We start from the raw sequence: 14,237 nt of genomic DNA, 5'->3' as shown, positions 1-14,237 counted from the left end.
AATCAAGCTGGTCAGTGGCTCTTAGCAGAGAAGTGGGCTTTCTTAATGAAGAACTTTCTAACTAAAAAATAATAATCCTAGTTTTCCTGTAATTTCAATTGTCTGGGCTGTTTCTATATATTAATTTTCCAGTGCTGGAAAGCAGGTCTTTGTGGTTGTGACTTGGAGGTTTACAAGCTATCTAATACTTATATAGATACACAAATAAAATAAATTAATTGTAAATAATTTTCAGACCATTCACATTAAGTGCTTCTCTTCAAGCCAGCCTGAGGCAAAAGGTTTCTGCTGACATTGAGAAGATTTTGCTCAGCCTTGAGCTCTACAGCCTGAAAAGAATTAAAGATCTGCTAATTTCTTTCCACTGTTTTTAATCATCAATTAAACTCAAAACAAGGGCTATAAATTATGGTGACCTTTGCAATAACTTATCATTTGTGGGATAGAAATGTGATGCTGTGAAAGCACTGTTAATAATAAAAAATATATTAATGACTCTCAGAAACCACGAAGCAAAGTGCAAATTGCTTTCTGCTTGGTATCAAATTTTCAGGTAAGGTACTGTATCATGGAAATTTTCAGTCTTGTTAAAATTCAGGTGACCTAAAAATAATGCTACCTCTTCACCTCTGTACTTTTTTTCATCTCAGCTGACAAATGTGATTCTACCAGATTTAATCAGCATTTTATAATGACTTCTGCAGAAAATAGAGCCTGTTGGTTTTCCCTTGATGGCCTGTACAATGTATAGGGAATGGTGGGTCAATTTGTTGGACTAAGAAATTGCTAAAAATGTAACAGCCACCAAAAAACACATTCTGGTAGCACACACATTCTCTATTTAATGGAATTTGCATTTTTATGACTCTCCAACTAGATTTATACAAACACTGAAGAAACTGCAGCTCCTGTATACATTTTCAGACCATAGTTCTGTAGACCAAAGATCTTCCTTAGTTCTTGAGGCAGCTGTATCATTGCTGTGCTATTTCATGAACCTGATTAAAATTCCACCCCCCCCCCCCCCAATTGTCCTTTTGGTGAGAACACAGTGAATTCTTCATGGCCCTTGGCTGCTCTTCACCTCAAAGATGCCAAGAAACAACCAGTGAAGATGTGTTTCTTTTCTGCTAGTTGTATGTTTGCTAGAAATACAGTGGAGAGCAGGTAGGTACCAATTATCTGTGTGGGACATGGAGTTCTCCACATAACAGATCTGTGCTAAACATGGAAGCATGGCCTTGAGGTGCAGAGCTTTGGGCCCTGTAGACAATTCCCCATTTTACTGGTTCCCAAGGACATAATGAGAAAGTTGTTTTTATGATCACTTAAAAGCCTGAGATACCAGGTGACACTAAGCTTCTACATAATCCTTGTTCATCCTTGTATATGCAATAGCTTATACTTCATCTAATTTTGATAGAAGATAAATCCCCCTCAGTCTGGATCTTTTCCCTCAGCTTCACTTCTCAACTAACGATGAAAGATGGAGTGGAGATCCTGAACCCATACTTCAACCATTGAATTACTTCTTTGTCAGTGAATTTTTTTCTAGGATGAGGAACTGTTTCCTCACTGAAGATACCACGTTTACCACATGCAAAGCTCTGCAGTTCTGCAAAGCTCACTGCTTTTCAACAGGTCACAGACAAAAGGTATAAACAGAATAAGAAGCCTGAATTTTAGTATTTGTTCTTCTGTCCTTTGTGCCTTCTTTAATTTGATGCTATCTGACTGCAAAGACAGTTTTGCAGTTCTTCAGCAGTGATGGTGAGTAAACAGGGAGACAGGCAAACATTTCTGGCAACTGTCCGTCCATGTCAACAGTACAGAAAGAAAACAGCTTTCAAACCCAGCTTCCAACTCCCTGCAAGTTTGACAAGAGGATTCAGAAGGCCCGTTTTCTTTCCTATATTTTAATTCCTGCTGTTGAGATGGCACTTTGCACCGTGGTTGCCAACTTTGGTGTTTGTATGTCATTCATAGTTCCCCAAGGGGAAGCTCACAGGGTGGCTGCATCCAGATGGGCCTGCCAAGTAATCCTGGCTACTCAGCAGGGCGCCACCTTCTGTGAAGTGACAAGGACCTAAAGAGATGAAGAGGGAAAGCAGTGTGAGTCCGTCCCAGGAGGTGAAGATGCAAGTCCTTTTCTCTGTTTAAATTGTCCTTGAAGGGAAAGTGCAGGTGAAGCTGCACCACGAAGCAGATGTTCGGATCAGGGTGTCAGATGAACACTGCTCTTTTTAAGGTCAGTTTTACCTCTTGACACAGCCCGAAGGTGCATGTAGCTGTCAATTGTTTCTTTTGAAAATTTGTTCTGCTTCAGTGAGTTGGAGAAATTCCTTGTTCTAGCAAAGTCCCAAAATAACAGATGGCTCATATGTCAGGCATCAGCAAATCCTAAAGCTGTGGACATGACCCGTGTCCATGTCCTGTTGAAAAATCTGCTTGTTGTCAGGATTAGGGTTTTCTGCAACAAGACCAAAAGTGTAGTTCCACTTGCTTATAACATACTGTTGTTGGACTTTAAAGCTGTCTTCCCCAAAAGTAATGGAGATTTAGTGTTCTTCATTATGTTTTGGAAAACATTCATGCTGAGAGTTGTAACTTCCTGAGTGCTCAATTAATGAGGCTGGGCAAAGCTAAACTGTGTTTTCTTTGAGCATTTGAGCCTTCATCATCCATATAAGTGGAAGTGCTGCAAGTAATTTTGGGTGACAGCAGGATTAAGGGCATATGGCTTGAGGCTGATATCTTGTCAGACTGCTGTGAACCTGTGTTTTGGGTCAGCATGGAGGATGACACTGTATCTTGATTGAAATGAAACAGGTCCTGCAGGTATTAGGATAACTTGTGGTTAAAACCAGGTCAGGTTTTTTTGTTGGGTTTTTTTTTGGTTTGGTTTGGGGTTTTTTTGTTTGTTAGTTTGTTTTGGGGTTTTTTTGTAAGTGTCTGCAGCCCTGTAGATCATGAGCTTTTTGATGGTTATCAGCATGAAACTGCACTTAGCAATAATATTTCCACCAGTTTTCATTAAGGTTTCATGCTCATCCAGTATTTCTAAAGAGAGCATTAAGGCTTTAGGATTGAATGTGAGAGCAGGAATACTCAAGAAAGAACAGCCTTTAAACAGTGGCAGGAGTCAAGTGGAGATTATACCTTGTGTTTATAAAGCATCTTCCAACCAGGGTGTTCCATGAGAGTTGGGTAATTTTTTGAGCTGTTCTGTTTGCCACTGCTTCTTTATCACGAGTCACTCCAGCTGGTTATCAGTGCTTAGCCCTGCTACACAGTAATCAAAGCCAGGGAATGGAGCCTGGCTTCCCATGCTGAGGACCCTTCCAGACTTTCTAGCCAAGGAGTAGGGTAACAGTGAAACATGCTGACAAAGCAGACTGGAGACAAGGTAGACTAACAGGGGTTAATGCTGTTGCTGATGGCTGAGAGAGGCACAAAGAATTTTATATGGCTTGTGGAGCTGTTGGCATTGCTTCTTTCTATACAGATTTTTCTCACCTAATCCCATGCTCTGACATGCTGGCTTGATGTATCATCTCAATAATGTGGGGAGACTGGGGAAATTCAGTGAAATGGCTATATTTCAGTATGGTGTCTGTCAAGGGAAGGATGTCAGTCAATCACAGGCTGGAAAAAGCAAACAATGTCTTATCTCTGTGTGAGACTGAAATTCTTAATGTCCCTGTGTGCAGAACGGTGCCTCCATTTTTAGGCACTTTACTCCCTTGAGCAGCCACATATTTAACCTGTGTTGAGTGCAAGTGTAAATCTTGATGTATTTCACAGTGGAGAACCCTTTCCAGCAGAAAGGAAGAGATGAGGTGAAACAATAACAGAAACTTCAGTTACTGCCTGAGATCTGCTGTACCAATGAAGCAATTAAAATGATGCCACTTAACAGTTTATACACTTGCAAGGAATGAGTTCAGCAGATTGCTATGGCTATGAAGAAAAATTTAAAACCAGTCATTTAAATGTTTTGATTATTGGGGCTGCTGAAGCACTAGTTCATGAAATGACCACTCTTCTGCAAGTGAAACACATCACTTTTCACTTAGAAGAGATCTCAGGAGCATCTCAGTGAACTGATTAGTCATCGTTATCTGACATAAGAAATATTTCTAGTTGTAGCAGTAATGGTGGAGTCATACTGATTGCTGATTGTGGAGATAACAAAAATTTTTGAGATAGACCAGCATCTGAATAAAGATAGCTGGTATCCTTTCTCACCTTACATTATTCTTATTATTCTTTTCATGACTGATACCAAACCCATCATTTTCAGCTAGTCTAAGCAAATACATTAAGAATGAATTTGTAAGTAAGGTTGCTTTCCTTTTTGTGATGGTTTCATCCTGGCATAGTCAGAGCACATTGACACAGCTGTGTGAGAAGGCAGCAGTGGTAACACTGGTTTGGGTCTATTCCATGACTGGTAGCATCTGTTTGATGATTTGCTAAAGGATTTCAACTGTCAGAGCTGTCAATCTGACACCTTTGATGAGCAGTAAAATAAATGTTCTACCAGGAACTGTTCATTTTTTCTCCTGCTTTTGATTTACTTGACTCTTTGCGTCCTTGCCGATAACTACTAGAAAGGCTAATGCATTATAAACTCTGAAAAGTGAAGCAAGCGGCTGTCATTTTTTGCACAACAGATGTTCCTGAGCAGGAATCAGACAAAGGATCTCATCACTCTTCCTCTGAGCAATTTAATTTGTCTGTTCCATGGCACACCAGCCACCTCCTATCTAGTGACTGATGTGCCCAAGTCCTACTTCATTTCAGGATCAGTTCCTTTAATCTTACAGAATTATTAAGTTTTTTTCTGTGCCAGGGCAAAGAGAGTGGAAAAAAGGAAATTGCTTCATTGCTTACGTTGTCACCAATGATGCATCATAATGAAAAATAGCAAAGGCCTATTTCAAAAATAAGAAACCCAAGTACTACATTTTAAGAGAACTAGAAAGTACTCTATGAACACTTTTTTTAAAAAAGAAATAACAATATAGATTTAATGATGTTTCTTTAAAGTTTTAAGACTCAGAGGTAGGAATAAACAGTATAACCCATCAGATTCTTGGGATGCAACTTAACAGCATGCAAAAATTTATATACTTTTAAGAAAAGCTGTTGCTGTGGTTCCGGTTCTCCACTTCTTAATCATGCAAATTGTCTGAAATAAGTTATTACTGGTGGTGTTACTCTCTTTTCCATTTAGTTTGATGAACCAGTATCACTCGGCTGCTGGAGATGTAAATTCTGTATTTATTCTACAGTTTGTTTCTCAGTTATTCTGCCAAAGACTTGCTGGAAGGGAGAGGCAAGGGAAGGTGGCCTTATCTTGTGTTTGTGGTCAGCCCAGCAAAGAAACAGCAGCTGCTCTGACAGTACAGACAGGACTGTCTGTGGTCACAGTCCCAGCTGTCAGTCCTGATAAATGAGCACAGTGTATTTGAGGAGCTCATGGTTGTCCATCAGTGGTAGAAAGAGAAGCCACTCATGTGACCTCTTTTTGAATTGACAGGTTGACAGGACAGAAGTGATTCGAACCTGTATAAATCCCGTCTTCTCCAAGCTGTTCACAGTGGACTTCTATTTTGAAGAGGTGCAGCGACTGCGGTTTGAAGTCCATGACATTAGCAGCAATCACAACGGGCTGAAGGAAGCAGATTTTCTCGGTGGCATGGAGTGCACTCTTGGACAAGTAAGTGTCACTGCCATTTTCCCCCTCGTTGCTCATTTTTTTTGTATATATATATGAAATATGTTGCTTTGTTGAATGACTGATGGGTGAGATTTGTCATTCATGGCAAAATTCTTAATCAGTGCTTTGAATGGGGTAACTGACAACTTCTGCTGGTTTGTTTTACTACTGTAGTACAGCGTCAAGTCAGCTAGTGCTTATAGGAAATGGAGCATCAGTGATTGGCCTTGGACAGTGAAAGCCAGTGCTCATTAGACCAGTGTTGGAAAATAGACTGATTTAGGAGAAAGTTGTTGTTCCTAACATTATATGGGATTTACAGCAAGTTCCAAGTCCAAGAAACACTTAAAAATATACTTTATTCACATGGGGTAGTGCCTGGTGATGTGGCAAATAGAGAGATAGGGTTGGATTCATCTCCCTGACTCTCAGTCATCCAAAAGTTAGGTGTCTAGACTAAGTTACTCTTCTGATTTCCATCTTTGGTTCAGTGGAGAGAAACAGACAGTTCCAACAATTGATTCATTCTGAGACACCTATCGTAGATTAGGATAAATTGTCTTCAGGAGATACCCGTCTTTCCTCATCAGTTGTCAAGACAGTCTAGACAGCTGGCTTAGGGGAGATACTTAACTTTTTCGATTACTAAACTTAAGGGTGATGAGTCCTACCCACAAGATCAGTATCTAGAGGTCATCAGAGCCAACTCTGTAGTGCATTCCCATACTGCTGACTGGTAGCACCCTACAGGGTCCCAGGTATCACAGTTTATTTCAGGCAAAGTTTTTGTCATGCATGGTTTCACAACACAGATTTCTGCTCTGTCCATAATGGCAATGCCAAGTTTCACTGAGTTGAATATAAATTTGCTCTCCATGCTGTGGTAACTTGTGTGCCAAGAGCAGGAAGTGCTTTTGTTTAGATTCTCCTTTGCAGTGCTTCCACATAAGTTTGTATTCTGAACATGATAGCTTGTCATGGAAGATTTTGCAGTGCTTTTGTTTCCTGTCTTCTCACCTTTTGTTGCTCCTCCCTCAGCCCCACCACACCTGAATCACTTTGATTTTCTTACCAAAGTTATTGTGCCAAACATGCTGGATGAGGAAAAGTCCTCTCAGACAGAGAAATAATATGAAATATATGTATTTACTAAATTGGAAGCTCAAAATAAAGATGCTGGTATTTAGGATACTTAAAGTCTGTTCCTTTTGACAGAATTCTTGTGGTCTTAATCAATGAAAATAAGCTATCCTATAACACCAAGGGGAATGGGAAACAAAACAAAATGTTATTATAATGTTCTTCTCACTTAATTGGCTTGAAAAAGAAGGGGGAAAAAATGTCACTGCTGCTGCCTGTAGCATAAATGTCTTTATAATGATTTGATCTCTATAAATAGCACACAGCTGGGTTGGTTGCAGTGTGATTTTAATGGTAACCAAGAAAAAATAACAGTGTGAATTCTGTTCATAGTAATGTAGCCTGGAGGACTCTGATCTGTACTTAGACATTTTTTAGTGGTGTTCCCTCCCCCCTTTTTCTAGTTTTTAACCTTTTTTCAATTTAAAACTGATTTTAAACCCCTCAAAATAGTAGCACTGGAATTGTCATCCAAGTAAAGCCTTTGTGAAAATCCTGCAGCACAGGCTATACATATGGAGCTTTACAGTCTTGCTTATCTGTATGTTGTAATTACAACATTTTTTTTAATAATGATAATAGACCCATGGCTTTTCTTGAGATAATTTTGACATGAGTTTGCTTTTCTACATTAATGCCTGAATAAAAGAGAATTTTGTGTGAGAGTGTGTGCCTGCTTCCCAATTCACTTTCCCATTGCAAGTAGGTCTTATCTGAGACATCCAGGAAGGCTGTAGATTTTTAGGCATACTCTGAGAGACTGATGCACTTCCCACCTCCCATAAAAGTGTCAACTTCTATTGCTCTCTTCTAGGTAATAGTTGATCTCTAAGAGATTCACTGCTACCTGTACCTGTTTGTAGATCATCACTTAGATGTGTGGTAAACCTGCATGTTTACCCAAATCATGTAATACTTGTATTCAAACCAAAATTAGTAGGAATAATAAATGCTGGGAAAGACAATAGCACAATTATACAGTAAGCTCACAGAGAGGAGTGACTTTTCTCTTTATTCTGATCTCAGTCCCACATGTAGCCTACCCAATAGGTATTTGTTTGTAAGAAATTTGGGGTCTTGGTGCGAATGATGAAAAATGGGTTCCTTTGGAAGGTCTCCCTAATCTCCTTCCAAATGTTTTAATAAATCTGTGTTCCAAGAGAGTGATAAGGTCAGTGACTTATAGGTTGTTAGATCCTGAGCCATACACTGTTCAGAGACATCCCACTGGATTTTCAGCAGGATTTCTTTATACTGCTCTTGCCAGGACAAGTGAATTCTGCGCCTCTGCTGGTAAATACTGTGGTTGGCAGCATCCTGGCATGCAGTCAGTCATACCTGGATGTGAAGAGCAGATTCGTCAACAGGAATTTCCAGTGCCACAGAATTTAAACACAGTAGAACAAATGGTTATAGATAGATACCTGATGAGTGTAGTTACATAAATGTCAGCATGCTAAATAGAGACATTTCCTCAAAGTGATTTGCTTGGTCCATCACACTCAAACGTCACCCTTTCAAACAAAACAATAGCAGATTATCTCTGGAAGGGTTTGACAGGAGGAGGCTTAGTGTGAGGTGTTATGGGGGGATTTTTGTGTGTGTTTTTAAGTGGCTCTTTCAGTTTCCCAGCTTCTTGAGTGTCCTGGTAATGTGCAGATTGGCAGAATATTAACAAATTCTCTACAGTTTAATTGTTGAATTGTTTAATTAAAGTGACATTGTTAAATGGTAGGTTAAGGTGCATAACTAAAGACTTTACTTTTTAAAAATATGTTATTATATTTCATTTTGCATTTTATTTCTAATTAAATGCATAAAACTAATATCTAATAATACCAGGGTGTAACAATGAAGTTGTACAGTCATATGGTAGCTATTTAAGCAAGAAAACTGTATGTGTTTTGCTTGTAACCTCACAAGAATTATTCTTAAGTGGGAGCATATTTGTGAAATCAGATTCATAGAATCCCAACAGGGTTTGGTTGGAAAGGTCCTTAAAGACCATCTAATTCCAACTCCCATGCCATGGGCAAGGACACCTTCCACTAGACCAGGTTGCTCCAAGCCTCATCCAGCCTGGCGTTGAACACTTCCAGCAATGGGGCATCCACAACTTCTCTGGGGAACCTGTTCCAAAGGGTCACCACCCTCATAGTGAAATTAGTTCTAATATCTAGTCTAAATCCACTCTCTTTCAGTTTAAAGCCATCACCCCTTGTCCTGTCACTCCATGCCTTTGTGAGAAGTCTCTCTCCAGCTCTCTTGTAGCCTCCTTTAGGTACGGGAAGGTGCTCTGAGGTCACCCCAGAACCTTCTCTTCTCCAGGCCGAGCCCCAACTCTCTCAGCCTGTCTCCATGAGGAGAGGTGCTCCAGCCCTCTGACCACTGCTCCATGGCACTCTTCTGGAGACCCAAAACTGGATGCATTGCTCCAGGTGGTGTGTCTGGAGCAAATCCTTAGTGGGGTTTACTTGAAGTACCACAAAAGGAAGTGGCATAGACATTTGGGAATGTGTGCTCTTCCTGTTCAAATCATAAAGTAATTTAAGTGAGGAGGTATCCCTGGAGTCTCCAGTTCAATCTGCTGCTCAAAATGGATTAGAGCAGATTGCTCAGGGGCTTGTCCAGTCCAGTCTTGAATGTCTCCAAGGATGAAGTTATCACAGCCTCTCTGGGTTTTGTCCCAGTGTTTGGCACCCTCACAATGGTGATGCCTTCCTCTGCGTAAGCAGAGTCATAATGAACCCTCACTCCTATATCACATGGAAACATTTGCAAATACTTTTAGTAGCTTTCAAGTGGCAAAAGAAAGCCTGGATTTGCAAAGTAAAAATAACCAGAGCAGAGATGACTTAGTTTCAGCTGGTCTTGCTTAGGGAGGAAGGCAGTAATATCAGCCTTCCTGAGCTGCTGCTGTAGATGACAGCTCTCATTGGTTGGAGTGGGAGTGTTGTGGTAGAGCAGTGGTTTGGCATTGTGATTTCTGCTTCAGCCGAAATGGCTTGGGATGCTCCATCAGGCTGTGCATCTGCCCACTAATCTTCTAACTCTTTGATTCACTCTAAATAGTTGCTCTTCTTTGCACAGGGACTGGCAAGCTGAGGCACCTGCACGGCTTTGTAGAGATAGGCAGTGAAATCACAACCAGTAATATATTAGTTGGGGTGTCCCTCTGTAAAGGTGACCTCTTGCTGTCCTACAGGTGCTTTAGATGCTATGAATCAGTTCATGCCTGGTCATGGTTTTACGGATGTTGTCTGTAACTATGGAGAGTAGATTCTTTCCTTTCTCTTTCCTCTTTGTTTTTTCTCTTTCCTCTTCCTTGTTCCTAGGAAAAGTCTTCAGGCACTCCATTCACCCAGACTAATCACCTCCAACTGAATCCCCACGTAATCACTGAGGGTTTTGTATTTCTTTTGCTTTTTGGTTGCTCACAAAATCTGTGATTGTTTGAATGTCAGGAGATAGATTGATTTTTATTTGATAGGTTTATGTATGTGAAAAAAAACCAATGGGGAAAAAAATATTAGATGGAAAAGCACAGTCAGAAATTTAACAGTCTGATTTTCGTGATATTCAACGGTGGTAGTGCGGTGGTTTGACCTTGGCTGGGGTGCATGGTGTAGAATATCCCTTTTATTAATTTGGGTGAGCTGGCCTCCCAGGATCTTTCTTACCCCCAGCCCCCTGATGGGGGGAAATGTCGAGAGACAGTACTGATGCTGTGCCAGCCCTGCTCAGCAGTAGCCACACCCTGGTGTGTTATCAACACCTTTCCAACTACCAAGGCACAGCACAGACCTGTGAGGGCTGCTGTGGGGAAATGAACCCAATACAGACAGCAAAACCCCAAATCCAGGTCCTGTTCTGTTTATATGTTAGTGCCTTCATATGCCATGAGCTTCTAAAGCTCTCTTATTGGAACCATTCAGATTTATATTCCATTAATTTTATAGAACATTGAAATTGCATCATTTAGTACAGTAAGGGCTCAAGGGCTCAAACTTTCTAATAGTCAAAGTTAACTTCTTAACCACGCAGTAAATAAGTATCAAGTGGGTGGCTTAGAAAGACTTTTTACCTCTGAAGTTTCACCCAGAAATTTTAGTCTGTTCTTTTCACAAGAACTATTTCAATGAATAGCCATTTTCTGATGAGAACTAAACCAACTCACATTGCCAAGACCTTCTTAATTACTAGTCAGCTGTGCATGCAACATCATTAAATTGTGGGAACCAGTGAAGTTTTTATTTCTTAAATGCTGTGAACCACCCCAGCTCTGTGGGTTGGGTTATTCTCTGTGACATATTTTGTGGGAATAGCCTTTGTGGCTTTTCTTCCATTACTTACCATGGCTGGACTTTGCTATTTTCAAATTTGGGATTCCATTCCTTGTTTAGTTTCTTTTAATTTACAGAAGTGTTAAAATATTGTTACTCTGTTATTTGCTCAGCTAGTAACAGAAGAGAACTGCAGAGATGGAAATCTTTTCCTGTCAAGAACATTTTCAAGTATTATTCTGAGACTTAAAATTACCCATACACACATTTGTGTACAAATTGGATTGAAAATCTTCCTTCTTGGTAATGAACATAATTGTTTCTCGTGTGCTTTTAATAATATATGTCATTAGCAGATTATGCACTTGAAAAAGCTGACTGATTATTAGTTCAATTTCAGCCATTGCAAATCCCCTTGCTCTTGAATTAGAGAAAGGCTAAAAGAGTCATGATTGCACCTGAATTAATTAAACTGAAACAGGTCGCAGGAGAATATTTGTTTAACAGACTGTTGATGGCTTCTGTGGTTCAAAAGACACAGGACCAGTTTTTTCAAGGTATTTGAATTCCTAAATCTCATTAGATGTCTGTGTGCCTCCTTAGGTATCTAGGTACCTTTAAATACTTGGCCTTTGATCTCCTCCAAATGAAGTTACTCAATTCATTAGTGGGATGAATAATGTATTTTATTGGATGTGAATGTCATTTTCTACCTGCACTGACTCAGAGCAGAAGCAAATAATGAACACAGTACTCTCCCTAACTTTGCCTAACCCTTTCAGCACCTCAGTTATCCCCAGGATGCTCTTGGTTTGCCATTGCAGCATGATCTCTGAAGCTGCAAGATTTCCTGTTCTAGATGAATCTTGCTATAGTTAATGAAATTTCTTGCACAGTTTCTACTGCTTTGTTTTCGCATGCTTTATCTTTTAGTATGAATTACTGTAGCAGTCTTTAGAAAAGTAATTTAAAATTTAGTTTGCTATTATCACGAGATATTATTATGACTAATTCTAAAAGGGCTGCTACTCTACACACTAATTAAATTCAAAGACCTTTTAAGCTATTGATAAGATATTTCCTGTAATAACATTATTCCTCTTGTGATAGACGTATCTTTTTTTCTCAGTGTTCTGTTTTGATTGACTATTTTCAGGTACAGGTCTTTAACAAAGGGAGAGGTATAATTCAGCTGTAAATAGACTTTGAGCTGAACAATACTATAGCAAACAAAAGAAATCTTGAAGAATGGTGAGTATGGTACAGAAGGAATCATATGTACAGAGAGGATGATTATAGCACTAAAACTGGCTCTACCGAGGAACAAGAATTCTGTGAGCAGTTAGACAGAATGAAACTTTCTTCACTGGAGACCTATACATCCAAAATTGTTCTCTTGAAGTGATTTCTCAGTATCTGTGATGCATTTCCCAAACCTTTTTGTCCATGAGAGTGGAGTGCGGTCGCCAGCATTTATGTAACGTCTGGTCTCTCTTCATGTTGAAATGTAGTGTGCTTGGTGCATCTGCAACTATGTGCCACCATTCACAAAAACTATTTGGTGGGTTCAAAAGCAGCTGGGGGATAGATAGCAAGATAAACACAAGCACATCAGAGTTGTATAAATCAAGCTTTGTCACAAACCAGGCTAAAGAGCAATGCATGAAGTAGGAGAAAGAATTTTTACACTGTGAGGCAGAGCTACTTCTGCTGCCTGTGGTTAAATTGGTCTTTCATTATTCACCTATACAGGTGAAATGCCATTAAGGTCTGACATTTTATTTGTGGGTGTTTAGAGGCTTAACAGTATCTGACTTGAGTGGATTATAGTAAGAGTGCACTAATATTTTAATTTACAAGCTTCAGAATACATTTTACAAATGTTAAATCTCCAATCATTTGTCTAGTCACTCTGGTTGCATCATTCCACTTACAGCAATATCATGAAAGTATTGCTGTCCTTCATTTGGGAGGCTTTGTAACAGTGAAGAAAAGTGCTTTAAAAGTGGTACTTTTATGCTAGAAGGGAAGAGCTTAAGAGACCATGTAGCATAACTGGCAAATACTTTTGATATGGTTATGTCCCAAGTTTTATGTACCACAGAATCCTTCCCTTGCTGTGCATCAAGGGTTAAAAGGATTTTGTGAATATAGTCAAGTCATTTTAATTATATATGTAAAAATCCCCACCCAAACTTGGTAAGATACCAGTTGCTTTACCTATTAAACTGTTACTGTCTCAACCCATGAGTTTTTATCACTTCTACTCCTCTCATTCTCTCCCCTATCTTGCTGGGGTGGAATAAAGCAGTGACTGTGTGGGGCTTAGCAGCTGGCTGGGGTTAAACAATGACATAAGGGTTGGTGAAAGATTTGAAACATGTTTTTTTGAAAGAGTACGAGTGCTACTTTTCTTTCCTTGATATATCAACATGGTTCTAGGGGATGCTGTTAGAAAAACACTCTGTTTCTATATATACCACTGCTGTTTTTGGTGGGAGTTGCTTCTCCAGGATCCAGGTATGTTTGCCACCAAGGGCTCTGCGCTTTAATGTATTTGATCATGAAGATTCAGTCTGTGTAAAAGGCGTTTGGATTGAGGGAAAAGTGCTACTAAACTGTGCCTAGGTGCTCTTTTCAGTCCTGAAAAGAGTTAAGTTGGCTAGAAGAAAGCTGAGCAACTATGAAAGTCCATATAACAGGAATAACACATCTGGGACAAGAATTAACACAGAGGTGCTAGGAAATAAAAGTTAGTTTTCTGGCTATCCCAGCTAGCAAGGAAGAGATACAAAGACTTCTTCAAGTTGTGTACTGTTGTGATTGAGGGAAATTCGTGCTTAATCTGTCCGTGTAAATAACTAAATTTGGGGTTCCTGTAAGAAAGTCCAGTGTGCAGAAGAGGACAGTCCAAATAAAGAATTTGTGACACTTGACCTCTGGCTCAGGGTGGCACCTTGCAAGCTGAATCAATGGTGTTGAAACAACCGGGTTAAAAAGCCATATTGAAATCTTGTTTTCCACTCAATTTGTGAGTGTTGGGAATTCTGTATGGTATTTTGAAAGTTATCCCTATATTTGGTTAAGAA

At 39.7% G+C, this 14,237-nt stretch overlaps 1 protein-coding gene across 3 annotated transcripts in view; it reads left to right on the top strand.

Moving 5' to 3' along the window:
• The window catches only part of CPNE4 (copine 4), a 242,059-nt gene that overhangs the window by 117,956 nt on the left and 109,866 nt on the right, over positions 1 to 14,237 (top strand). For all 3 annotated transcript variants that reach the window (XM_069007457.1, XM_069007456.1, XM_069007455.1), the window contains exon 3: positions 5,546 to 5,725. In XM_069007457.1, the coding sequence (XP_068863558.1) occupies positions 5,546 to 5,725 (180 nt within the window). The remainder of the gene's footprint in view (positions 1 to 5,545; positions 5,726 to 14,237) is intronic.

The sequence above is a fragment of the Aphelocoma coerulescens genome, chromosome 2, assembly GCF_041296385.1.
Source record: "Aphelocoma coerulescens isolate FSJ_1873_10779 chromosome 2, UR_Acoe_1.0, whole genome shotgun sequence".
Classification (NCBI taxonomy): domain Eukaryota; kingdom Metazoa; phylum Chordata; class Aves; order Passeriformes; family Corvidae; genus Aphelocoma; species Aphelocoma coerulescens.
This window is presented reverse-complemented; position numbering and strand designations above follow the sequence as displayed.